The sequence below is a fragment of the Gobio gobio genome (assembly GCF_949357685.1).
Source record: "Gobio gobio genome assembly, chromosome: 12".
NCBI classification, from domain to species: domain Eukaryota; kingdom Metazoa; phylum Chordata; class Actinopteri; order Cypriniformes; family Gobionidae; genus Gobio; species Gobio gobio.
This window is the reverse complement of record NC_137105.1, coordinates 4,366,457-4,394,335: the sequence shown is the minus strand read 5'-3', so window position 1 is coordinate 4,394,335 and position 27,879 is coordinate 4,366,457. Positions and strand designations below refer to the sequence as shown.

At 35.7% G+C, this 27,879-nt stretch overlaps 1 protein-coding gene across 2 annotated transcripts; it reads right to left on the bottom strand.

Annotated features, from left to right (window-relative positions):
• Positions 1–311: 311 nt before the first annotated feature.
• rnf8 (ring finger protein 8, E3 ubiquitin protein ligase) lies at positions 312–27,879 on the bottom strand. 2 transcript variants are annotated; one of them, XM_079831946.1, is made up of 8 exons: positions 27,594–27,879; positions 27,191–27,319; positions 24,234–24,914; positions 21,964–22,026; positions 21,791–21,880; positions 11,709–11,816; positions 6,943–7,154; positions 312–943 (listed from the first exon to the last, which is right to left on the bottom strand). In XM_079831946.1, the coding sequence occupies exons 1-8, from the start codon at positions 27,720–27,722 to the stop codon at positions 874–876; spliced, it is 1,482 nt and encodes a 493-aa protein (XP_079688072.1). In that variant the 5' UTR covers positions 27,723–27,879; the 3' UTR covers positions 312–873. The 2 variants fall into 2 exon arrangements, with proteins under 2 accessions (XP_079688072.1, XP_079688071.1); XM_079831945.1 differs by having other exon boundaries at positions 6,950–7,154; positions 27,594–27,862.

Below are 27,879 nucleotides of genomic sequence, written 5' to 3'. Positions count from 1 at the left end.
TCATTTTTGAGCGAGATGCTAACGGTCTAATCAGATTCAATGATCTATGCTAAGCTATGCTAAAAGTGCTACCGGCAGACCCGGAGATCGGCTGAATGGATTCAAAAACTGTAAAACTCAACTGTTCAACTCTAGAGGAGACGGAAAATGAGACTATTTTCAAAAATAATGGCGTGTTCCTTTAAGAGCGCAGCGTGGTGACAGAAAAATGAGAAATGCAACGTGAAAATGTCCAGATCATATTTCACCACTAAGTGAACTTATTAAAAATAAGAAATCACATTTTGCATAAAGAACACACAGCCTGTTTTAGGAATATTTTGTAATGTTTCTGCAATTTTAATAACATACTGTCTGTGCCTGAATGGTTAATTAAAAATAAATAAATAAAAGGCAATATATCAAATACTAGAGGAGACGGAAAATGAGCCTATTTTCCAAAATAGTGGCGTGTTCCTTTAAATATAAGCATGTTTACAAAAAAAAAAAAAAAGTGTCTGTTGCCATTCGACGGCGTCTGTCGGCGCAGTGTGAAAAGGCCTTTGTTGGTAGAGAGTATACTCATATCATGCACAGAACTTGTCTGACGTCCCCTACAAAATTGATCAAAACAACAGTGCAAAATAATTTTAACGTTTATTTTTAACACAGAAAGCCCAAAACAATTCATACAGTGAGCTACAAACATAAAAATAGCATGGCTAAATGAAACCAAACAAAAGTTCTTCACGAGTGCATGTCTTGAGTGTTTCTCAGAGATAATCGTCCTCCTCAGTCCAGGACGAATCGTCGTCTTCGCTGGGGAAATGAAGCAGAGAGTCGTTGGAGTCGGACGAGTCCAGGAACACGGAGCTGTTGCTCTGAAAGAGCTCGTCACTGCTGCTGCTGCTGCTGCTGTCGTCGTTTATTACCACGACCGCTGGCGAGACGCTCGCGTTCTGACCTGAGAACAGATTGTGTGTGTGTGTGTGTGTGTGTCAGGTGTGACCTTATAGCACCGTTTGTAACTAGACTTGTAAGAGGACCTGAGACGTTTAAGGCAAGACACTACAGGCAAAAACAAACCGATGTTCAGTTCTGGAAATTCGGGCTGCATGATATATATATATATATCGTAGGGCTGTCAAAAGATTAATCGCGATTAATCGCATCCAAAATATAAGTTTGTGTTTACATAATATATGTGTGTGTACTCTGTTAATTATTATTTATATATAAATACACACACAAGCATGTATATATTTAAGAAAAAAATATTTTTATATATAAAACATTTATATATTATAGATTATATAAATGTATATACATGCAAATATTTCTTAAATATATACATGAATGTGTGTGTATTTATATATAAATAATAATTAACAGAGTACACACACATATATTATGTAAACACAAACTTTTATTTTGGATGCGATTAATCGCGATTAATCTTTTGACAGCCCTAATATATCGCTTTAGCATCGATACCGTGATCTCGTAGCAGGATGTGCGATGTGAAGTATTGTGATTGTAGTTGATCAGCTGCACCTTGATTCAGAACGAATGTGATTCACTGATTACTTGCAAAGTTTAACCATCAAAGTCGAGACAGGCATCGAGCACAAGAGGACTCGCGGGCCGTTTTCTGTGCGCACACTAGAGCTGCACGATTAATCGGTAAAAGATCGCGATCTAGATTCAAACACCCACACAATCTTATTTCTAAATGATAGCGATTCTGCTGACTATTACAATGGCTGTTTCCAGTGATGCCAGTTACTCTAATCTGACTACTTTTGTCCAGTAACGAGTAATCTAATCTAATCTAATATAATCTAATCTAACGTATCGTTACTAGGGCTGTCAAAAGATTAATCGCATCCAAAATAAAAGTTTGTGTTTACATAATATGTGTGTGTACTCTGTTAATTATTATTTATATATAAATACACACACATTCATGTATACATTTAAGAAATATTTGCATGTATATACTGTATATACATTTATATAATCTATAATATATATAAATATAAATGTTTTATACATAAAATAATATGTTTTTCTTAAATATATACATGCTTGTGTGTGTGTATTTATATATAAATAATAATTAACAGAGTACACACACATATATTATGTAAACACAAACTTTTATTTTGGATGCGATTAATCGCGATTAATCTTTTGACAGCCCTAATCGTTACTATTTCCAAACCAGTAATCAGATTAAAGTAGGGATGAAACGGTATGGAAATTTAACATCACGATTATAGTGACCCAAATTATCACGGTTATCAATATTATCACGGTTTTGTTCAAGTTTTATATTTGAAAATCAACAAACAAACTAAAGCAGCTCTATGCACTTTTTTAAGCAAGATTCTGTGGGATTTCCTTCCTTATAATGGCCGTCGTCAATAGCAACGCATAAATAATACATTTCTCGTAAATTTAATCTCTAATATTATCTCTGTAAATATATTCTCAAGCAATATTCTCATCAGTGTTCAGCAATGATGCATTTAAATCTAGCATGTTTTGTGTAAGAGCCCAAACAGTATCCTAGTGAAATAATGCATATCCATATTTTCAAATGATTTGACAGTTTATTTTATTAAATATCAAAATGTGTGCATCATACCTGACACCTAGATGATCACTTTACAGTCAGTTTTATGACTGTCATTCTCTTCAAATGCTATTGAAGTTTCAAACGTGTATAACGTTACTAATGTTGTATGTAACTTTAGAGACGGTCCCTAAATTCGCCAGCGTTATGCCAGTCATATCAGATGTGCTGTGCTTCTGCTGTGTTTGTTTGAAACTATTTTCGCTGCTGAAATTGAACAAAAACTGTCAACCACTGTATGATGAGTGAATCTCCTGCGTAAATCACACACACATCTCTGCTTTTAGTGTAGATTTCAGCGTGTGAGCGGCGCGCGCTCTGAACATAACTCTGGATAATCTGAACGCCTCTGATTGAGACATTGCATTCATAAACTCAATAGAAACACGTGTGAGTGGTTATAATGCGCGACGCGATTATAACAGATGGCTTTTAAGAAGACTATAATAAGTTCAACAGCCAGAGTGGCAATAGTGCAGCCGATATAACGTTACACCCGCAAACGGCGGTTGTTAATGGCAAACCCTGATTATTATCCCTTAAATGTCACCCTAGTCTTGTCTGAACTTGTTCGTTCGCTTCACGTTATTTCCCAGACGTCGTTTTGGTATTTGGGTCAAAGTCCACTTGCCTTGCGTTCGTAGTTTTGAAGTGTTTTCCCCATTACAGCGACTTTCTTCTGGCATGTTCTGCAGACAGGGTGACCATCTTCGATTAAGTTTCCCTCAGGACTTTTGTAAAAGCCAAAATATGACCACACCTCAGATTTGGTCCTTTTAGAAATCTGAAAAATCTCCCAGCGCTGTCACTGCCTTCTGCCATTTCTTCTCATTCAGAAACAGGTGAGCTGCGTCAGACTGACGCTGACTGGACAAGATTTACCGCAAGTTTTAAAATCGTGATAATCACACGCGGTTTTAATGATAATTAAATGTTATACGATATTACTAACCGTCACTAAATGTTATCGTGGTTTATCGTGAAACCGGTAATCGTTTCATCCCTAGATTAAAGTAATTTATCCAAGTCACTGTGAGTTACTATTTTAGTCATTTTCCTTAGTAAAAATATATATTTTTGCTCTCTTCTTGCGTCTCGGGGAGAGTATTTTTATTAAGACAAGTCAAGAAAGACTGTCTTTATTAAATTTTTTATTAAAACATGTTTTTTTTTTTTTCAGGAAATATTTTTTCATTTCAACTTAAAATGTCAGGAGACACATTGTTGACGTTACTGTTAAAAATGCACTTCCAATAAAGTGAGTGTTGTCATTTCTATGTTGAGGCGGCAGGGGTGTTGTCGGCAACTGCTGAATGTAACCAATAAAGTAACTTGTAATCTAATTTAGTTACTTTTAAAATCAAGTAATCTGTAAAGTAACTAGGGTTGGGTATCGTTTGGGGTTTTTTTTATTCCGGTGCCAAACCGATACTTTTAAAACGGTTCCGGTGCCTAAACGGTGCCTGAACCGATACTTTTTTTTTTTTTAAAGGCCACAAAATGAGGTGGATGACATTAAATGGCTTTTTATTTATTTATTTATTTATTATTTAAATTGAACCATTTATTAAAAGTTTAATGTATACTTAAATGTATGAATATAAATAAATACAAAACACAATTTACTTATTTACAAATTATAATTGACATATTTACAAATTCACAGTAAAACCTAAGCCACCTAACCCAACTACAACAAGCCTAATATAACTCTAAACAGTTACAGTAATAACAGCAGTCGTCTGTATTCTTGGTCTGCTACAAACCAGCTTCGAGCTTCAGCTTTATTTTGAAATATGATCATATTCTCTGGCTAAATATTTTAGAACGCATCGCCTTAATGTTTCCATGGCGACGCGTCATGTTTCTCACATGACACACAGCAGCCGCAATAGCGCCGACAGCTCAGCTGTATCGGGTTTATTTCGTTTTTTCTTTTTATTCAAAATATTCACAAACTTCTTAACTGTGTCACAAACTATCTGATGTTCAAATGTGTGAGTGAATGTGTGTTAGTTGATCTATAAAGCGCAATGGACGGCGCCATGTTAGTTTGCGCCTCAGAATCGGATCTGTCGGATTTTCAACACTTGAGTTCATTCTCGTCTCACGAAATACATGAAAGTAAGTGACCAGTGAACTGGAAGAAGAATAGAGTAAACTATATAGTTACTTTATAATGTGCATGTATCTGATGTGAATAAAACACGTAACGTTAGTCAAATTACAACCGTCTGAAAGGATTGTCATTGCCGCTTTCATAGACATCAGTGTGTGTTTTTTGCTAGTACTTATGAACATTTAAATGTCTGAAACCTGAAATAAACATGATGTGGTTGAAAACACTGAATAGTTGTCATGAGTTGTGATGTGACCAGCGCTGAGCGTCTGTCTCTGGCTCAGCCAAAGCGCGAAAGCATGTTTGAATTTTGGCACCGAAATGAGGAACCGAAATCTGCGTTCTGATTCGGTCCGGTACATACCGATTATATAAGTACCGGTGCCATATTGGAACCGGATTTCGGTACCCAACCCTAAAAGTAACTAAGTTACATTTTAAAGGAGTAATCAGATTACTTTTTCAAAGTAACTGTGGCAACACAGGCTGTTTCACATCAAAAGCACCAGAGGAGTGCGAGCAGCGCGTATGTTTTGCGGCCCATGTTAATGAATGAGAGTCGGTCGTCATTCATTGATAAGGGCGCTCCGCCGACGCTTGTGACGTCAAACAGGCTTTAAAGGGTTAATTCACCCAAAAATTTTAATTCTGTCATTAATTACTTACCCTCATGACGTTCTACACCCGTAAGACACCTACTCTCAAGACCCATAAAGGCACTAAAGACGTTGCAACAAAGCCCATCTCACTACACTGGTTCTACAATAACTTTATGAAGCGACGAGAAAAGTTTTTGTGCGCAAAGAAAAGAAGAAATAACGACTTTATTCAACAGGTGCTTGTCTTCCGTCTAGGCCTCTGACGTGAACTCACGAAGCACCACAACGCATGCGTGAGAATATGTAATTGTAATTTGTTTATTATTTTATATGCAGATTCTCTCCCCTACAAAATCAGCCCAATTATTCTAGAATGATTCATTCAAGGCATCTTGTGAAATTGTTTTTATATCGCAGAACAACAAAATATGGTAACGTTTTTCCCAATATCGTGCAGCCCTACTGGAAATATATGCAAATTCGTTCATATTTACTCAGATGATGCCTCCTATGCATATTTAAACATGACTTTTCAGAAAACTTGCAATACAATTTCCTAATGTAATCAATCAGCTGGGGAAGTGCAGTGATTGCTATTAGCGTTTACCTGTGGTGTCTTGCCTTAAAGGAACACTCCACTTTTTTTGAAAATAGGCTAATTTTACAAGTCCCCTAGAGTTAAATAGTTGAGTTTTACCGTTTTTGAATCCATTCAGCCGATCTTTGTATCTGGCGGTAGCACTTTTAGCATAGCTTAGCATACATCATTGATTCTAATCAGTCCATTAGCATCTCATTCAAAAAATTACCAAAGAGACTTGCAATATTTTCCCTATTTAAAACTTGACTCTTCTACAGTTACATCGTGTGCTAAGACCAACTGAAAATGAAAAGTTGCGATTTTCTACACCTATATGGCTAGGAACTACTTTCTCATTCCTGCGTAATAGTCGCGGATCTTCGCGGCCGTACCATGGCAATGATATTACGCAGCGTCTGAAAGTAGTCCCCAGCTGGGTAACTTTCAATGTGACCGGCACTAAGTTTGCGTAGTTGCAGAGAAAGTTTCAGGCTTGCAGCCGACAAATTGTGTTGTGGATTTAGCTGTGTGATTAGCCATGGTTCTGTGTGTTGTAAAGGGCTGTGATAGTAAGTCGAAGGTGTAACTACCACCATCTTTCACAGAATACCAACCAATCATTGCGCCGCTGCAGCCATGGTACGGCCGCGAAGATCCGCGACTATTGCGCAGGAATGAGAAAGTAGTTCCTAGCCATATAGGTGTATAAAATCGCAACTTTTCATTTTCAGTTGGTCTTAGCACACGATGTAACTGTAGAAGAGTCAAGTTTTAAATAGGAAAAATATTGAAAGTGTCTTTGGTCATTTTTTGAATGAGATGCTAATGGACTGATCAGAATCAATGATGTATGCTAAGCTATGCTAAAAGTGCTACCGCCAGATACAAAGATCGCTGAATGGATTCAAAAACGGTGAAACTCAACAAGGGTACTTGTAAAATGAGCCTATTTTTTTTTAAAAAGTGGCGTGTTCCTTTAACTCCTCAAAGACTCGGATCAGACAGAAGACGCGATGATGTCACGCACCTCTCACCTTTCCTCTCATTGATCAGGCACAGGCGTCGCTCTCTCATGTCGGCGCTCAGGTTCTCTACCATGCGGTCGATGCAGTTGTCCAGGACCAGAGAGCGAGTCTGAGACGTGATGTTCTGCCAGCACATGGGACACTTGTCTTTGCGTTTGCGCCACTCTCGGATGCAGTGCTGACAGAAGCTATGGGCGCAGTTCAGCGTCACGGCCTGAGGGGGGGGGGTCACAGAGGTCAAAGTTCAAGAGGATCGCTTCCTGCGCAGTCCATCGTTCACTTCATAGATATCCATAATAAAGGCTAGATGTCTCGTCCGCGCTGCTGGCCAATGGAGGTCGACGTCCGCACCTGGCGGCCATCTTGTCACCGTCAGCTCGCTCACTCATAACATTGTGTTTTAATGGTGCTTGCACTTTTTAAATAACCATAACTTGCTCAATTTTCTACCGATTTTCAAACTGTTTGGTTTGTTATAAACGTCAGAGATGTAGTTATGACACTGCATACTTATGAAAAATTATTCATAACTTGTTTAAGCATCCATCATTTTAGCCACGTTAATAACGTTTGTAAGAAACCAAACCATTTGTAAATCCGTTAAGATTTCAGCGAGATAAGAGTATTTGTGTTCATGCAGATCATCAAGTAAGACATCTAGCCTTTATTATGGATATCTATGGTTCACTTACCGTCCGATTCACATTGCACACAAAATTGTCTGGAAGTGAATTGCTAAAACAAAATTTGTGGACCTAGTCTATTTTTTTGTGGCATAATCTGCCCTGAAATGGCATTTAAAAACAAAATCATCAGAATAAGTTGCTAAATAAACCAGGCATTATGTCTAAAGTCTGACTGTGTCGCTTTTGGCTTGCTCAGTTGGGGACACTAAATATTCAACTATATTACTGATCAGCTCATTTCAATTATCATAAAGTCATAATGAAGAGATAAAAAGTCAAAAATATGATTTTAAAAGTCATAATAGTGAGATAAAATGTTGAAAATATGATTTTAAAAGTCATAATAGTGAGATAAAATGTTGAAAATATGATTTTAAAAGTCATCATTATTAGATACAAAGTCAAAAATATTATTTTAAAAGTCCTCATTAGATAAAAAAAAATCTAAAATATGATTTTAAAAGGCCTCATTATTAGATAAGTCAAAAATATTATTTTAAGTCATAATAGTGAGATAAAAAGTCAAAAATATGATTTTAAAAGCCCTCATTATTAGATAAAAAGTCAAAAATGTTATTTTAAGTCATAATAGTGAGATAAAAAGTCAAAAATATTATTTTAAAAGTCCTCATTAGATAAAAAGTCAAAAATATGATTTTAAAATCCCTCATTATTAGATAAAAAGTCAAAAATATTATTTTAAGTCATAATAGTGTGATAAAAAGTCAAAAATATGATTCTAAATTAGATAAAAAGTCAAAAATATGATTGTCATAATAGTGAAATAATGTTGAAAATATGATTGTAAAAGTCCTCATTATTAGATAAAAAGTAAAAAATAATATGATGACAGGCTAAGTTTTGATTCACACTTATAATAATAATAATAATATTTACAGTATTTTTTTTTACATGCGTTTTTACATTTTGAAATAAATTTTTACAACAGAAATGAATCAATCAAAAACTTACTTTATCTTTTCATCTAAAACTAAACTCATCTCCTGTCATCAGTGTAAAGCTGCTCTGAAGCATCTGTGTGTGAAAGAGCTGGAGAAATAAAGCTGACTTGACTTGAGAGATGGCCAAGTTGGAGTAATGATGCTGAAATGTATGCTTTATAAAACAAAACTATCAAAACAAGCATTTATTTTGAAGAAACTCAGCACAAGGTAACTTTTTAATCAAAACACCTCACAAATTCTGAAGTTGGTTACGTTTGAAAATATGAAAAACATATTGCTCAAAAAAAATGTTAGTCTCTTGAATTTTAGCATATACAGTACCAGTCAAAAGTTGGAAACGTTACTATTTTTAATGTTTTTAGTTTCTTCTGCTCATCAAGCCTGCATTTATTTGATCAAAAATACAGAAAAAGCTCTAATACTGTAATATTGTGAAATATTATAATTTAAAAATAGCAGTTTTCTATGTAAATACATAATAAAATATCATTTATATCCTGTGATCAAAGCTGAATCCGCCTTTTGCCGACCACAAGAGGCGTGATAAATGAGCATAATTCAAATGACTATACACAATTGGACAGTCCTTCAACCAATCAGACCACAAGAGGCGTGATAAATGAGCATAATTCAAATGACTATACACAATTGGATGGTCCTTCAACCAATCAGACCACAAGAGGCGTGATAAATGAGCATAATTCAAATGACTATACACATTTGGATAGTCCTTCAACCAATCAGACCACAAGAGGCGTGATAAATGAGCATAATTCAAATGACTATACACAATTGGATAGTCCTTCAACCAATCAGACCACAAGAGGCGTGATAAATTAGCATAATTCAAATGACTATACACAATTGGATAGTCCTTCAACCAATCAGATTACAAGAGGCGTGATAAATTAGCATAATTCAAATGACTATACACAATTGGATAGTCCTTCAACCAATCAGACCACAAGAGGCGTGATAAATGAGCATAATTCAAATGACTCTATACACATTTGGATAGTCCTTCAACCAATCAGACCACAAGAGGCGTGATAAATTAGCATAATTCAAATGACTATACACAATTGGATGGTCCTTCAACCAATCAGACCACAAGAGGCGTGATAAATGAGCATAATTCAAATGACTATACACAATTGGATAGTCCTTCAACCAATCAGATTACAAGAGGCGTGATAAATGAGCATAATTCAAATGACTATACACAATTGGATGGTCCTTCAACCAATCAGACCACAAGAGGCGTGATAAATGAGCATAATTCAAATGACTATACACATTTGGATAGTCCTTCAACCAATCAGACCACAAGAGGCGTGATAAATGAGCATAATTCAAATGACTATACACAATTGGATAGTCCTTCAACCAATCAGACCACAAGAGGCGTGATAAATTAGCATAATTCAAATGACTATACACATTTGGATAGTCCTTCAACCAATCAGACCACAAGAGGCGTGATAAATGAGCATAATTCAAATGACTATACACAATTGGATAGTCCTTCAACCAATCAGACCACAAGAGGCGTGATAAATGAGCATAATTCAAATGACTATACACAATTGGATAGTCCTTCAACCAATCAGACCACAAGAGGCGTGATAAATTAGCATAATTCAAATGACTATACACAATTGGATAGTCCTTCAACCAATCAGATTACAAGAGGCGTGATAAATTAGCATAATTCAAATGACTATACACAATTGGATAGTCCTTCAACCAATCAGACCACAAGAGGCGTGATAAATGAGCATAATTCAAATGACTCTATACACATTTGGATAGTCCTTCAACCAATCAGACCACAAGAGGCGTGATAAATTAGCATAATTCAAATGACTATACACAATTGGATAGTCCTTCAACCAATCAGATTACAAGAGGCGTGATAAATTAGCATAATTCAAATGACTATACACATTTGGATAGTCCTTCAACCAATCAGACCACAAGAGGCGTGATAAATGAGCATAATTCAAATGACTATACACAATTGGATGGTCCTTCAACCAATCAGACCACAAGAGGCGTGATAAATGAGCATAATTCAAATGACTATACACAATTGGATAGTCCTTCAACCAATCAGATTACAAGAGGCGTGATAAATTAGCATAATTCAAATGACTATACACAATTGGATAGTCCTTCAACCAATCAGACCACAAGAGGCGTGATAAATGAGCATAATTCAAATGACTATACACATTTGGATAGTCCTTCAACCAATCAGACCACAAGAGGCGTGATAAATGAGCATAATTCAAATGACTATACACAATTGGATAGTCCTTCAACCAATCAGATTACAAGAGGCGTGATAAATTAGCATAATTCAAATGACTATACACAATTGGATAGTCCTTCAACCAATCAGACCACAAGAGGCGTGATAAATGAGCATAATTCAAATGACTATACACAATTGGATAGTCCTTCAACCAATCAGACCACAAGAGGCGTGATAAATGAGCATAATTCAAATGACTATACACAATTGGATAGTCCTTCAACTGATCAGATTACAAGAGGCGTGATAAACGGGCAACGACCCATCGCTTCTCTATCCGTAATCCGTTAAACCCGCCAATAGCGCGCCAGGTGGATAGGCCAGTCTGTGATTGGTTCCCGCAAAAGTGTAACAGAAGCAGTAGAAATTAATGTACAGGTTTCCAGACTGAGTTGCAGGGCGAAATCAAAATCGCCGGCAGATCAGGCTGGGTTTACCCAGTCTAATAGAAAACACTTACTTTAAAATGTAATTTCTCAATATTACAGTTTATTTTCTATATTTTTGATTTAAAAAAAAAAAAAATGCAGGCTTGGTGGCTCAAAAAAAAAAAAAAAAATTACACCATTTGTTTGCTGTTGCCACTTGATTTGATATTTGACATCTAATGCAAACATTAAAACACTTTTAAGTGTCCAAAAGCTTTAGGGGTGTTTGTACACTTCCACTGGACTTTTTCTACAACCTACACTTTGGTTTTGACACTAACTTTAATAGAAAAGAAAGTTTTGCTCTTTTAACAAGTCAGTGTTCTTTCCCTGTCACTCCTACATCTGATCACATGATGTGTTTTCTTTTACCTCAATGAAGAGCTCTGAGCAAATGCTGCACTGCAGTTCACTCTCCAGCACTTCGGTCATCTGAGTGACCACTTCTTCTTTCTGAGCTTTGGCCTTCTCTTTCTCTTCCTGTGGGAGGAGGTCACACATTATTGCACCCAATCTGGTATTTTTTATTTACTTTTAAGGCATTATGTAATGAATCACTACTACACTTCCACAAAATCTGGACAAAGGTCACTCATTTTAGTCTATGAAAAGGGCGTTTGCGTGACAATCTTTCTGGAGGTTGAAAGTTTTCATTCGCTTTCATTAACCTCTTAAACTCCAAGGACCCGGATATGTCTGGAATGATGACATCAAGTATATACTGTAAATGTTAAATGTCTGTGGAGGAGCTCTGACCTCACATGTGGTACCATTTGAAAGCTTAGAGTCTCTACTTTCTGGAGACACGCATCACTTTGGCATTTGTTTTACACAAAGTAACTAATTACTCCACCTGGATTTGGCTGACCCAAATTGAAAAGCTTCCCATATCTCAGGCCCTGTGTGCTCTAGCACCCTGCAGACAGCAGCATATGTCAGCAAACACTGAAAAATATGATTTTGTCACGCTTGGATATTGCATTTATGCCACTGTTTATGGGGAGACTTGTACATTGGAGAGATTTGTATAGGCGGAAATTACATAAAAAGGTAATATTCCTTCCTTCAAATCCATTTGAATAAATCTTGCATACATGATAAAGACAAAAAAATTTTTTTTCAGTATTTGCTGCCACCTAGTGGAAACTTTTGAGTTATAACTTTGGCTGAACTGACCTCCTTCATTTAGTGTTTGTTTATTTTTATTATCCAGGGCTTGATGGTTACTTTTTTCCCCCTAGGAGCACCTGTGAAACATTTATGAGCGCATTAAGAAACTTTAGGGGCGCAACTATTTCTGCAATTATATATGAACGCTTGGTTGTCCTTATGCATTTGTGTGTGTGTGTGTGTGTGTGTGTGTGTGTGTGTGTGTGTGTGTGTGCTTGTATCTGTGTATGTGTGTGACCATCTGTTAGTATGCGTGTGTGAACGTGTGTTTTAAATGCAATTACAAAGCAATGGAGCTCCGGAGGTTGACGTCAAGCAGCCTAAACTAAAAAAAAACTCAGCCATTTTGGCAGGAAACCAGGGGGCGCTAAATAATTTAAAACCGGACTGTTTAAACCTTACCATTTCAATATGATGGACAGTTGATGTGCGCCAGGATGCCAGAACCGGCGGGGGAAAACAAATGGGAAATCATTTTAATCACAGTAAGTTGCTGAAATGCCGTGAATTGCAGTTTATTCTTCATTCTACTTTTGCCTCACATAACTAATGATAAAAATAAGTTCCCATTAAATACGATACTTAATCGTGAATAACATAAGTGCTTTTATATATAAATAACATCAAGAAAGTCTTTTTGAAACGAAATTAAGGATCAATAAATAAATACTGAAACAAAAAATAAGACATTTATTGATTATGACTGATTTTATTTGACATGCACAACCGGGACCTTTGGGACAGATGCACACAGCGGCGCTGTTTTGGATGGGTTCGTGTGCATATAACGTTAATCCATTCACATGTTTTCTCTCTTAAAATATAAGCGCATGTGGGCCTGTATGTCAGCATTATCATATACGTGTAAAGAATTGAGGGGTGCGTCTCAATTAGGGTTGGGTATCGTTTGGTTTTTTTTCGATTCTGGTGCCAAACCGATACTTTTAAAACGGTACCGGTGCCTAAACGGTTCCTGAACTGATACTTAAAAAAAAAAAAGGCCACAAAATGAGGTGGATGACATTAAATGGCTTTTTATTTAATTTTTATTTATTTAAATTGAACCATTTATTAAAAGTTTAATGTATACTTAAATGTATGAATATAAATAAATACAAAACACAATTTACTTATTTACAAATTATTATTGACTTATTTACAAATTCACAGTAAAACCTAAGCCACCCAACTACAACAAGCCTAATATAACTCTAAATAACAGTTACAGTAATAACAGCAGTCGTCTGTATTCTTGCTCTGCTACAAACCAGCTTCGAGCTTCAGCTTTATTTTGAAATATGATCATATTCTCTGGCTAAATATTTTAGAACGCATCGTCTTAATGTTTCCATGGCGACGCGTCATGTTTCTCACATGACACACAGCAGCCGCAATAGCGCTGACAGCTCAGCTGTATCGGGTTTATTTCGTTTTTTCTTTTTATTCAAAGTATTCACAAACTTCTTAACTGTGTCGCGAACTATCTGATGTTCAAATGTGTGAGTGAATGTGTGTTAGTTGATCTATAAAACGCAATGGGCGGCGCCATGTTAGTTTGCGCCTCAGAATCGGATCTGTCAGATTTTCAACACTTGAGTTCATTCTCGTCTCACGAAATACATGAAAGTAAGTGACCAGTGAACTGGAAGAAGAATAGAGTAAACTATATAGCTACTATATAATGTGCATGTATCTGATGTGAATAAAACACGTTAGTCAAATTATAACCGTCTGAAAGGATGGTCATAGCCGCTTCCATAGACATCAGGGTGTGTTTTTTGCTAGTACTTATGAGCATTTAAATGTCTGAAACCTGAAATAAACATGATGTGGTTGAAAACACTGAATAGTTGTCATGAGTTGTGATGTGACGAGCGCTGAGCGTCTGTCTCTGGCTCAGCCAAAGCGCGAAAGCACCTTTTAATTTTGGCACCGAAATGAGGAACCGAAATCTGCGTTCTGATTCGGTCCGGTACATACCGGTTATATATGTAATATGGCACCGGGTTTCGGTACCCAACCCTAGTCTCAATCAGCTCCTGGTTCAGTAGTCAGGGCACTGATCAGGACACAAGTCAATGGGCTGATCCCTGACCAGTGTCCTGACTACTGAACCAGGAGCTGACTGAGACACACCCAAAGTCTGTAATGTAAAACAAGAGCGTATTGATGCAGTTCAGTCTGCCTGCTATTCTTTCAGTTAATGTTAATATAATTAGTATATATATATATATATATATATATATATATATATATATATATATATATATATATATATATATATATATATATATATATATATATATATATATATATATATATATATATATATATATTAGTTACCTATATGTGTATGTATTACTAGGGGTGCACCGATCCGATATTAGGATCGGATATCGGCCGCGATACTGACAAAATAGCTGGATCGGGGATCGGAAAAATTAACAGATCCACAAGCCGATCCAGGTGTTTTTTTCCGTCGCAGCAGAACCTACGTCATTCGTCAGCTTCACGTGTGTCGCATGCTAGAAGGGAGCGAGCCAGAGAGTCGGCTGTGTGGAGGAGATATTTCACGCTTGCCACGCCAACTAGTTCGTCGCTGTTTCGAGGGTATTACTGCAAAGTCAGGGTCTTTCCTGCATTGACATTTTTTTGACGGCCAAAGCCTAATTTGATGAGTTATTGTGATTTACGAGTGATGTAGAACAGATGCTGCGCTGACTGAGTGACAGAGAGACCGATCTGAGAGCTCCTCCCCCGCGCGCGCTCTCTGGGTCTTCAAAATAATCAGTGTTCGCTCTCATATTTCACATATTAATCCAAATCAAAAGCTCGGAAGACCGAAACCATGTTGCACGTGACACATTCGGACAATTTTGTCCTTGAATTATCACTGGGTGTGAATTGCACTCAAAAAACATTGACTCTTCTCTGACCAGCTGACATAAAGCATACTTTCAATAAACGGGAGACAAATTATATCCAGTTATGAAGTGTTTTCTGTGTGTTGACATCTTTCGCGATGTTCTAACAGACGGGATTCGCACACAACGCGTCTGCTAATGTCCGATTCGGGACCTGATGACTCATTTGAACAGAATCATTTTAACGACTGGCCAGAACAACTGATCTGTCCAACACTGAACTCATGAATCAGTTTATTAATTTACTCAGAACGCATCTGAAATGAGAACACAAGTGTGCTTACCCATTTTAGCAAGAGTGGGTAGTAAGAATTATTTTTAATTATCAACAGTATTTCATCTTATTTCTGTTGACAATGTGTAGTAAAATAAATAGGCCTAGCCTACAATCATTTAATCTGGAGTGAGGTGAAACCAGAACAAAGTTGTTATTAGCTAGCTGAAAATTTTTATTAAATTGCATATGGTAGAAAATTAGACTATTTGTTAATTTGTAATGCTACTTTTTAATATTGATATGATTATATACCAAAACAATTATCTGTAGTGTAAAAAATGTTTGGTAACTGTCAGATTACTATTGTATGTTTGACTGTTTTTTGTTTCCACTGCTACATTTTATTTATTTAAAGAAGTTAGATTACATTCTATTTTAGATTTGAATGCACAATTGTTTTTTAAATAAATAAGAATTCAACACCTTACATACATCTGTTATTTTGTCTTAGTTATGTTTAGTTAGTAAAGTCTGGTGCCTTTAGTCTCTTCAAGGAAGGTATAAGGTGGAAGATATACAGTTTATTATTAATTCAACAATATATCGGATCGGTATCGGGTATCGACAGATACACAAAGCCCAGGCATCGGTATCGGTATCGGGACTGAAAAAGTCGGATCGGTGCACCCCTATACTTCCTTGTGTGCACTGCAAAAAATGCTGTCATTTAGTATTTTTGTCTTGTTTCTAGTCTAAATATATCAACAAAAAAAATGTTAAATGACATTAGATATTTTTTCTTGTTTTCTGGAAAATTAAATTGAAGTGAGTTTTTGTTTAAAACAAGCAAATATATCTGCCAATGGGGTAAGAAAAATAATGTTTCTGTTTGGAATCTGTAAGGAAGATTTTGGAAGATTATTTTTCTAATCAATTGGCAGATAATTTAGTTTGTTTCAAGCATAAATCTCAATTCATTTTGATTTTTTCCCCCAGGAATCAAGAAAAAATATGTAATTTTACTTAGTAAAAGCATCTTGATTTAAGAATTTTTAGATATTTGGACTGGAAAAAAGACAGAAATACCAAGTCAGAAAAGCATGTTTTGTAGTGTGGTTTTACCTTTGGTGATCTATATAGAGCACTTATTAAATTTAAATAAGAATAGAGTTCTAACTCCGTAATATTATTAAAATTTCACCCATTAAAACTTGATGAAAGTTTTACAGATATTGTTAAATATCTTTACATTTCCTGTGTCCTATCTCAAGCTACTCTACTGTCAGCTCAAGCTTTTGTCAAATCTGTCATGTTTCCAAGAAACAAAACGTCATATATATATATATATAATAGAAAAGGGACCGGCCCCCGGGTATGTCCACAACATCGAATCCGGCCCCCTTTAAAAAAAGTTTGGACACCCCTGGTTTAATCTATTAAGTTTTGCTATTTAAAAGTTTATGTCTTTTGAATTAAAGTGCGCAGTGAACTCTGTTGCCTCTGGTGCCGGCTATTCTTGCCTGCCAAAATGGCGTCGTAAACAGAATGGCTCCGGAGCTCTATTACTCAGTTTTGTTGAGCATGAAATGTGGAGTTTTCAGCTTTGGCCAAAAAAATAACTTTTAATATATAAATAAAAACATACGGTTACACTTTATTTCGATAGTCCACTTTAAACATTCTACTAACTATAAGTAACTTTGCAACTACATGTCAACTAACTGTCATTAGAGTATTAGTTGACTGTTAGTAGACTGGTAGGTTATAGTTAGGTGTTAGGGTTTGGGTTAGTAGAATAAGTTGAATTGTAATTGCCAAGTTACTTATAGTTAGTAGAATGTCTTTTGGGGGCCCAACAAAATAAACGTTTAGTAAATATTAATCAGACAGTCTACAAATACTCTAATGACAGTTAGTTGACATGTAGTTGCAAAGTTACTTATAGTTAGTAGAATGTCTAAAGTGGACTATCAAAATAAAGTGTTACCAAACATACTTTCAATTAACTTTAATTTTTGCAAGTTACTGTATTTTTTGTTGTTATTATTACTTTATCAAAACAACTCAATTGCAGTTTGATTGATATTACTTGGAATGCACTAGGGATGTCACAAGTACCAGTACTTCGGTACTAAGTCGGTACTTAAATTATAAAAATGTGAAGATATCTGTAGTACCGTGTTAATTTCGTTGCCGAAAAATTTGTGTCATAATTTTCGTCAACAACCTTTTTTCACTGACGAAAACGAGACGATAACTAAATAAAAACTAGTTTTGGATGACAAAAACTATGACGAAAATCAACTGTCATTTTCGTCAACGAATAAAAACGAGATGAAAATGTTAGTGAGGGTCGATTAGAGAAGAGATCGGGTCAGAACTGATGTCCTGTGTAACAGATGCTGATCTAACCGCTGGAAAACACGGCTCATCCCCAATCCAGAGCAGCTCAATCAATCAATAACACACATTTATGCCAGGCAATTGTTTATGAACTAATGCTGATGAATAATGACAATGTTTACTTTACAATGTTTATATAGTAATGTGTTTTAGACGGTTGTAACAATGCATATTATATCTCCTGAACTTGAATGAGCTCCTGCAACTGCAATAGAGGCACAGACATTTCAAAATAAGAGTCCCGGTGTATTTCGAGCTTGTTTATAATTAAAAGTCACGCATTATATATTCGTTTTTGCTTACACAATAAACTGTATTTAATTTCATTCCCATTTAATTCATAGTCAGGAGGAAAGACCAGTATTTGACACATATTCAATAAAGCACCAGGGTTATAATAGTTCACTAAAACCATTAAAAAAATCTTCATTACTTGAAATTAAATAAATGTTAACTGAAATGAAAAAAATTAATAAACAAACTTATTTGAAGCTTTAGCTTAACCTGATATGGCCTACTAAATAAAACAGAAATACAAAGTTATATAAAACTATATACTAAATGTAAATATAAAAAATGTTTTTAAAAAACAAACAAAAAAGTGAATTGAGCTCTTTCAAGTGACAGTCGGTTATGTAATGCTTAAATGCTTAATGTATTACAATTTAACTAAACTCATTAGATTTTAGGAGACTAAAACTAGACTAAAGCTAAAAACAATTCAGGTGACTAAAATATGACTAAAACTAAATGGCATTTTAGTCAAAAGACTATGACTAAAACTAAATCAAAATTTGCTGTCAAAATTAACACTGGTACCGACTCCCGAGTATATTCTGTACCTGCAGCTGTGTTCAGTCACTTCTGTGTTTATCTAAGCGCAGGGCTCCAGACTGTAGCCCAATATATACTAGTGTCTGTGAATATTAAACTGCAAAATACTATTTAAATATTACTCCTGCATGTTCTGCGTCTCTGTGTGAATGACGGGGCGCAGATGCGCGGGCGCTAGGGCTGCTCGATTATGGAAAAAATCATAATCACGATTATTTTGGTCAATATTGAAATCACGATTATGTAACACGATTATTTCACATGACTTTGGGAATGTGTTGTATTTATTAAAAATACACCTTTCAACAATTCAATTGAAATTGTAACATTTGTTGTACTTTTTGAACTATTAAAATAAATAATATAACATATATTCAAATCAAAGTATAAAAGTATTCACGTAAAAATGATAATCACAAATAAATAAGATAAACAATATGGTTCGGCTAGATATGCTTTTCAGGTACGTCTAACATTAGTTTTCAGGTACAGAAATGTCTCAAATGTAAAATAACATTGCATATTTGAGAGCATAAATAAAAGATTAATCCTATTAAACTTACAAAAGCTATTCAATCCGGATCGGATATGCGTCGTCTTTCTCGACTGTATAAAGTTCACTTAAGGCATATACAGACTATGTCTGCTAGGATACTCAAGATGGACATGTTGACATACGTTTTGTGTGAGTTTGTCCGTTCAAGAGCAAGACTTGAAAGAGAACTCAATATTTGCGCGCTGAGAGACGTGTGCGCGCTCTCGGATGATACATTATCAGATAGATACATTTTCTCACAGCGCGCGGCTTCTCATTCGCGTCTTCTGGCACTAAACCCGGGTGACGACGGTGAAAACGACTGGTCATATTCTAACATATGGCAGCACTCGCATGCATTGCACAAAGTTTACAAAGAGAGAATTATTTGAAAAATATGAGGGGGAAAAAGGACGTTTACACGGCACCCCTGCTCTCGTCAGTTTTTGTTTCTTTATTAGATTGTCATAGGTCACTCTGTTTAATTTTCAAGTGGTTAAACAAATTCGTGATGTTCCCTTGCGTTGCAGACACTACTTGTAGCAAATCTTGCACGTAACATGTTTTTGCTCGTCGTCTGATTCCTCGAAGCCAAACTGTTCCCAGACAACGGAGTTGGTTTTGCCTTTTTTGCTCACCAAACGCTGCTGTAACTGCCCTCCTTCTGCCATCTTTACTCGCGCAGAGTTTTTAAATTCCAGCGGATGATATGCACACGAGACTCACGACCTGAGATAGATTTGTGGCTTCGGGAGGGGCGGATGAGCGCATGCGCGTTTCATTCAGAACGCAAGGCAAAATAATCGTTTTTTCTCGATTGTACTATTTTGGTGATCGTTGGGAGGCAAAATCGAAATCGAAATCAAAATTCGATTAATTGCACAGCCCTAGCGGGCGCACGCTCTCTCACACACACACACACACACACACACACACACACACACACACACACACACACACACACACACACACACACACACACACACACACACACACACACACACACACACACACACACACACACACACACACACACACACACACACACACACACACACACACACACACACACACGGTCTGTGTAGTCTCTGCCGTGAGTCACTATATGAGGACATGAACGTATAAACCATCACTTCATGAGAATTTACCGTTTCATTTGGGTCATATCATGAACACAGACACTCAAAGGTCTTCACGGCAACTCGTCAAAATAAAAGTTTGGTTTAAAAAAAATTAAATTAACAATACAGTAGGTTTAGCTACGTCTCTATGTAATAATAATAATAATACGTCTCTAATAATAATAATAATTATGCCTAGATGGTTGCTTATTTTTCACTTTCATCTTTTTCTATAAACAATGTTTACTTTTAAACAGCATAATACTGTTTGTATTATTTACTTATAATGATTATCATCATAAATAATAAACGTAATACATTTAATACGTTTTTTAAAAATGGTTAAATAAAATTTAAAAAAACATTTAGCTGTGGTACCGAAATTGGACTTAATACAATGAAGGAAATTGGTTTAATAAATAGAAACTCAAAAAATTATTATATCTGAACCACCGAAATTAGAAAAAAATTTGTGATAAATCATGAAAATAGCACAATTTGGCATGTTTCACTGCATCATAACAAATAAAACACACAATTACGCAATATGCTTACAAAATCTTTTAATAATATTTGAATAAAGGGTTATGTTGATTTCAATTAACTTAAAATTAAGGCAACCAGGTAACTTACTTTTTTTTATTTACAATGTATGTATGTATGTATGTATGTATGTATGTATGTATGTGTGTGTATATATGTATGTATGTGTGTGTATATATGTATGTATGTGTGTGTATATATATATATATATATAAATAAACACTGTAATAAACATATTTTGCCATACTAGTGTTATTTTAGTATCAGTGATACTAAAGTTTTTGTTAATATTTTGAATTCAATTTATTTCTGTTTTAATTTTAGTTAAATGTTTCAGTAATTCTGTGGTTTTTGTCACTTTTTTAGTTGTTGTTTTTAAAAATGTCTAGTTTTTATTAACTTTTATTTCAGTTTTCGTTTGGTACATCAGGTTAATGAAACTAAATGAAAATAAGAAAAGTTTAAATGACATTTAATTTTATGTCAGTTAACATTTACTTATTTCAAGTGAACCTTAACTATAATAACACTGATACTAGTCAAATCTACTTATTTAATAATATGCATTAAATAATATTCTACATTGTACAGTTCGCACACATCTATTTTTAGTCGCAAATGTGAGTGAAATGCTCGCCCTGTTGAACCCATAAAGCCGATTTAAATCATACTGTGCTTGTTTACATGCTCAACTTTCCCATCATTACCTTTGTAACTTCCAGCTCCTTATCTTTGGCTTGAAGTGCTTCCTTGAATCCTTCCCGAGCGTGTTTGAGCTCCTCAATAACTTTCCGGTGCTGTCAAAGTAAAGGAAAGCATTATATAATACTTGCGCGTAAACTCATAAAACATTGATGATGTGCCGTTTTTCCTCTCTTACCTCTTTTAACGCATCCTCAAGCTGTTTTTTCAAACCCACCTCATTCTGTTGTGCTTTTTCAGTCTTGGGAAAACAACATATGAGTCAACACATGAAAATAGTCAAAGTAAAAAGCAAGCAAGTAATTCTTAATTCATTAAAAATTCTCTTTCACTTGCGCCTAAAAAAAAAAAAAACAATCGAATGACAGTCAGAGATAATGAGATTTCAGACGCTGCCTTTAACCACAAAACATCACGTATTATTTTATATACTCTGATAGAATTTATTCATATTTAGATTTTAATTTGCTATTTAAATTTTTATTAAGTAAAATTTTCATTTTTATTTTTTACTTAGCTGCAATTTATGTTTCATTTTTAGTCATTTTAGTACTTCAATTTTTATTTCAGTTTTTTCCATCTAATATTTGTATTTTATTTTAGCTTTATGTCAAATAATGAAAATGTATTTTCCGGTTCAAAGCTTGTGTACGTTTTATAGCTTGTAGCTTGCCATCTTGTTTGCTGTATAAGCCGGTGTTTCTCCATGGATGAAGCACAAATGGACAAAAAAACGGAGGTGGATACACACCATGGATGTTTTAAAGCTACACTGTGTAATATTTTCCCCCATCTAGTGGTGAAAAGGTATATGACCATCCAGTGAATATTAGTTTCTCTTCCTCTCAATTCCGATTTCGTTTTAACTCCTACGGTGGCCGATTTAGTCCAAGATTAATATGGCTTCCAGTTCGACCTCGTCCACATTCGACACGGAGCCATCGAGTGTTAAAACGCCAAAGGCGAAGCTTGAATTTACGGGTATGTCCCTCTTTGGCTAATGTACTTTCAAGATGGAGGGGCAACATGGCGACCCGCATTCAAACCCCTCACCCGTATGTATTTTCAATGGCATATTATAAACTTACGAGAATACTTTATTACTTGAAAGAAGTAAATATACATTAATGAGCACATATTTTTGAAAGAACTAAGTGTTTTTAGCTAAGAATAAACTAAAAAAGTTACACAGTGTAGCTTTAACAAGTCGTGACGACAGTACCGTAACAGTCCCTCATCCATCCCGTCTGACGGAGTGGCTACATGACATGAAGCAATGGCCATTTATAAACACCTAAATCGGAATAAAAATGCCCAAACCGAATGAAATTGTAATGGGTTTGAGAGGGGTGGGATAAACCTTTTCATGAACCGATCAAATGAAAAAATACACCATGTAAACGACCTGATCCGATTACTTTGAGTGTACGTCGCTCAGACCAGGCTGATGTTGACAAGAGAGGAAAGTTAATTTTTCTGAGGTATTAAACTTTTTATTTCGTAAGTTATGAACCTAATGTTGGAATAATGACACAGACATAGCCTGGCTACAGCATCTCATCTTGACAGCGTTTGTCCTATAGGCTTCACAGCGCCTGTCAGAAGAATACATTTTTCTGAGGTGATTCTTACACTTTACAACTGTGTGAAACTTGAAACTGTGTGCAATAGTGTAATTATTTTATTTATGCTTCAATATTTATTTTCAGAATTTAGTTTCACCACTGAACTCTTTTTTTCTTGTTCTACCTCACCTGTTTTTACTATTTGTTAAATATTGTTTTTTTTAGTTCAATAAATGTTCCTTTTTTAAATTTAAAATTGTTATCATCATGATCATTGTGTCATTTTTATGATGTAAATTGAGGGAGCAAAAGCAGTATCGGCTCAAGAAAATCGGCAGCCCGTATCGGTCATCGGCTAAGGCTGATGAAAACAAAATCGGTATCGGCACTAAAAAATCGATATCGGTCGACCCCTAATTCTGATGACAGACTCAGAGCCACCAAACCAACATTTGAGATGCTGCGATGCCATTGGTCCGCTAATTAGTTAGGGGTGGGAATCTTAAGGCACTTAATGATCCGATCCGATTCCGATTCTGGGAGTAACGATCCGATTCCAAAACCGATTCTTAACATACCTTTTTGGTAACTAATTATCCTGCTGTGCAAATACATGAACCATACGATACGATATATATCACGATATGCAGCCCGTATCGGTCATCGGCTAAGGCTGATGAAAAGAAAATCGGTATCGGCACTAAAAAAATCCATATCGGTCGACCCCTAGTTTAACTAATACTATAGAAGAGGATCAGTGTGTCGCACTCACAACAGATTCGCAATGGGGGCGTGGCATCACGATGGTGGCGCTCCATCGTGATGTCGGTCCATCGGCACAACCCAACTTGCCAAAAAACATGACTTCCTGTTGGTCGCTCACCTCCAGGCGCCGCTCCTCCTCACAGAAGGATTTCTCCAGACACTCGATGCGCTTGAGCGCCTGCTCCTTCTGTGACCTCAGCTGACCCCGGAGCAGCTCCAGCTGGGTCTGGAGCTCCTGCATCTCCCGCTCCCGCTCCGGAGTCTGAAGCCGCTGCCGCTCCAGCTCGGCCGCTCGCTTCTGCGTGTCTCCGACCCGGCTCTTCAGGACCATCAGGTTCTTGCTGTAGCGATGAACGGTGGCCAGCTGCTGACTGCTCTCACTGCTAGCGCTCGAGCTGCTAGCGCCGCATCGGTCCTCCTCCAGAGGTCTAGAGGAAAACTTCTCCGTCTCCCGGCGTTCCCCGGACGGGCAGGGCTGAGCTCGGGACTTATCCGGGGCGGAGCAGCGGAACAGCTTGGATTTGGACTGCTGTGTGGGACACGGCTCCGACTCGTCTCCATCGAACTTCCGCTTCGAGTTTTTCAGTTTTATGCCCGAGGGAGCATCGCCAGACTCTTTGTCTGGATTCCCAGACAAGAACGATTTGACTTCGTTGAAGCTCTTCTGGATGAGGATGTAGTCAAACTCCACAGGGTTGCCGTCCAGAGGGACCCCGAGTCTCACAGAGTCCCCCTGCTGGAGGAAAGAGGGATTTCCTGGTGGTATCCGAATCCCGTTCACCCACACGCCATTCAGACTCTGGGTATAAAGAAACAAATTAAGTCATTTAAACAAAACCACACTTACAATCCTTTTGTTTTGTTTTTATATTTAAACTTTACTATAATATTTAAACTTTACTAACTTTATATTTGTTACTTTATTATAGTTTGTTTACTATTTATTTATAATATTAGTTTATTAATAACTTAATTCATAATATTAATATTTTTCAGATTTGTTATGTGCTTTTGTCATTTTTGTCATCTTATTTCTATTTAGCCCTAATTACGTTTTATTTTATTTCCGTTTTACATTTAACTGTTATTTTAGTATTAATTATATGCTACAACAGTATTTATTAATAGTTTGAATTAGCTTTTATTTATGTTTCCAGTTGTCATTTTAGTAATTTTTTGTTATATGCTTGTGTCCTTTTAGTAATTTTTTGTTATATGCTTGTGTCCTTTTAGTAATTTTTTGTTATATGCTTGTGTCCTTTTAGTAATTTTTTGTTATATGCTTGTGTCCTTTTAGTAATTTTTTGTTATATGCTTGTGTCCTTTTAGTAATTTTTTGTTATTAGCTTGTGTCATTTTAGTAATTTTTTGTTATATGCTTGTGTCCTTTTAGTAATTTTTTGTTATATGCTTGTGTCATTTTAGTAATTTTTTGTTATATGCTTGTGTCATTTTAGTAATTTTTTGTTATATGCTTGTGTCCTTTTAGTAATTTTTTGTTATATGCCCATGTCATTTTTATTAGATTTTGTTTTATCAATATTTCTATTTAGCTTTATTTTTATTTCTGATTTATATCAGTGCTGTCAAATCGATTGATCGCATCTAACATAAAAGTGTGTAAATATATATTACACACACATACATATATATATACGCGTGTGTGTGTGTATACAAACTTTTATGTTAGATACGATTAATCAATTTGACGGCACCAGTGTTATTTTTAGTCAGATAATTACACACGCCCTTCAGATTCTGGGTATAAAGAAACAAATTAAGTTATTTAAACAAAACAACACTTACAATCCTTTTGTTTTGTATTTAAGCATCCAGTGTTACTTTAGTATAGTTTGTTTACTATTTATTTATAATATTAGTTTATTAATAACGTAATTCATAATATTTTTCAGTTTTTTTGTCATTTTTATTACTCTTATATTTCTATTTAGCGCTAATTATTATTCCGTTTTACGTTTAGCTGTTATTTAATATTATTTATATGCTACAACAGTATTTATTAATAGTTTGAATTAGCTTTTATTTATGTTTCCAGTTGTCATTTTAGTAATTTTTTGTTATATGCTTGTGTCATTTTGATTAGATTTTGTTTTATCAATATTTCTTTTTAGCTTTATTTTTATTTCTGATTTATCAGTGCTGTCAAATCGATTAATCACATCTAACACAAGTGTGTAAATATATAATACACACATATATCCATCACATGTGTGTGTGTATACATATACATATATGTGTATGTGTGTGTGCATACAAACTTATGTTAGATACGATTAATCAATTTGATGGCACCAGTGCTATTTTTTTTATATTATTTATATACTGTTTTAGTATTCAGTAATATTTTTAATTCGATTTCTTATATTTTCAGTTTTCATTTTAAGTTTGATTAATTTCGTCATGTACTTTTGTCATTTTTATTCATATTTCTAGAGTTTTTTCTGTTTTACATTTAGATGGCACTGGTGTTATTTTAGTATAATTTATATACTATTATAGTATTTACTAATATTTTGAATTGCCTTTTATTTTTATACTAATACTGTAAGTTTATCTGCTTCAAGAACAGCGCCGTTATTTCCTCGCTAGTGAGAAATGTCATGTAGCTTTTTTAAGTTTTTAAACTATATTACTGATAAAATCGTCAGAGCAGCACTGACAACACATTTCTGTGCGAGTGTGTGTCCATGCGTTTGTGTGGGAGAAAGAGGGCTTTTCCATAATAAATAATTGTGGCATAAAACATGTAAATAGTCATTTTTATTCTTTTGTTTACTAAATGTATTTGTTTGGTCAGCGTCATTGTGTGTTTGGTTCTTTTGACCTTTGAAATAATCATTTGGCGGAGTGATATGGAACAGTAATGCGGTCAAAACCTGCTGGAACTACTTTAGCTGTGCCTTTCCCTGAAATAACTGCACACCTTAGATTCAAGCATTCAACAGCCCCATAGTATAAATGTAGATAATGTGTTTTCCAGTGTTGTTTCAGAGCCCATTAGATGGATTATCAGATGCTGGAATAGACAGACAGACCAACAGACACACACTACACCTTATTGTCCGTCACAGTCCACCGTCCATCGTCGTTGTGCTTGAAGACACAGTGATTTCTGGATATCATCAGTGGACAACTGGATGACAGAATCTGATGGGTCACATTCAGACCACGACCAACAGAAACCTGAATAAAAAGAGACAAGAGCAATCATATTAAAGCCATTAACCTATGATGATTTAAACTCCCATACATTTCGTTCAGTTTGAGTTCAACTGGACATAATTCACACATGTAAAATGTTGTTTTGACTCAGTTATCAATGCTGTTCAGTGTTGTTTATATTTGGATTGTGTCCGTCTGAACTCACAGCTAATCAATGTTTAATTTAGCCTCAAACTACATGTCAAACTGAGTCTCTGAACATAATTAAACGCATATTAATTGTGTAAACATGCACCTCAGAGTCCTCGAATAGACGCAGCCAGCCACCGTCTCTCCCCACGCGCTGCAAACACCAGATTTTGTCCTTTTCTGAACTCTCTTCCTCGGTGTTTAAGGGAGGAGACTCGTCGGTCTTTTCCATCATTCCTACGCCATTAATTACGGTGAAATTATGTTGTGTTTATTGTGTGTTGTTGCCCGCCACATACCGCCATGAAGCTGCTAGAGTTTTTCGCAAGACCACAGCGCTTCCACTCCACGCTCATGCGCGAGTCACGTGACGCCAAGCGCGACCTCTGATT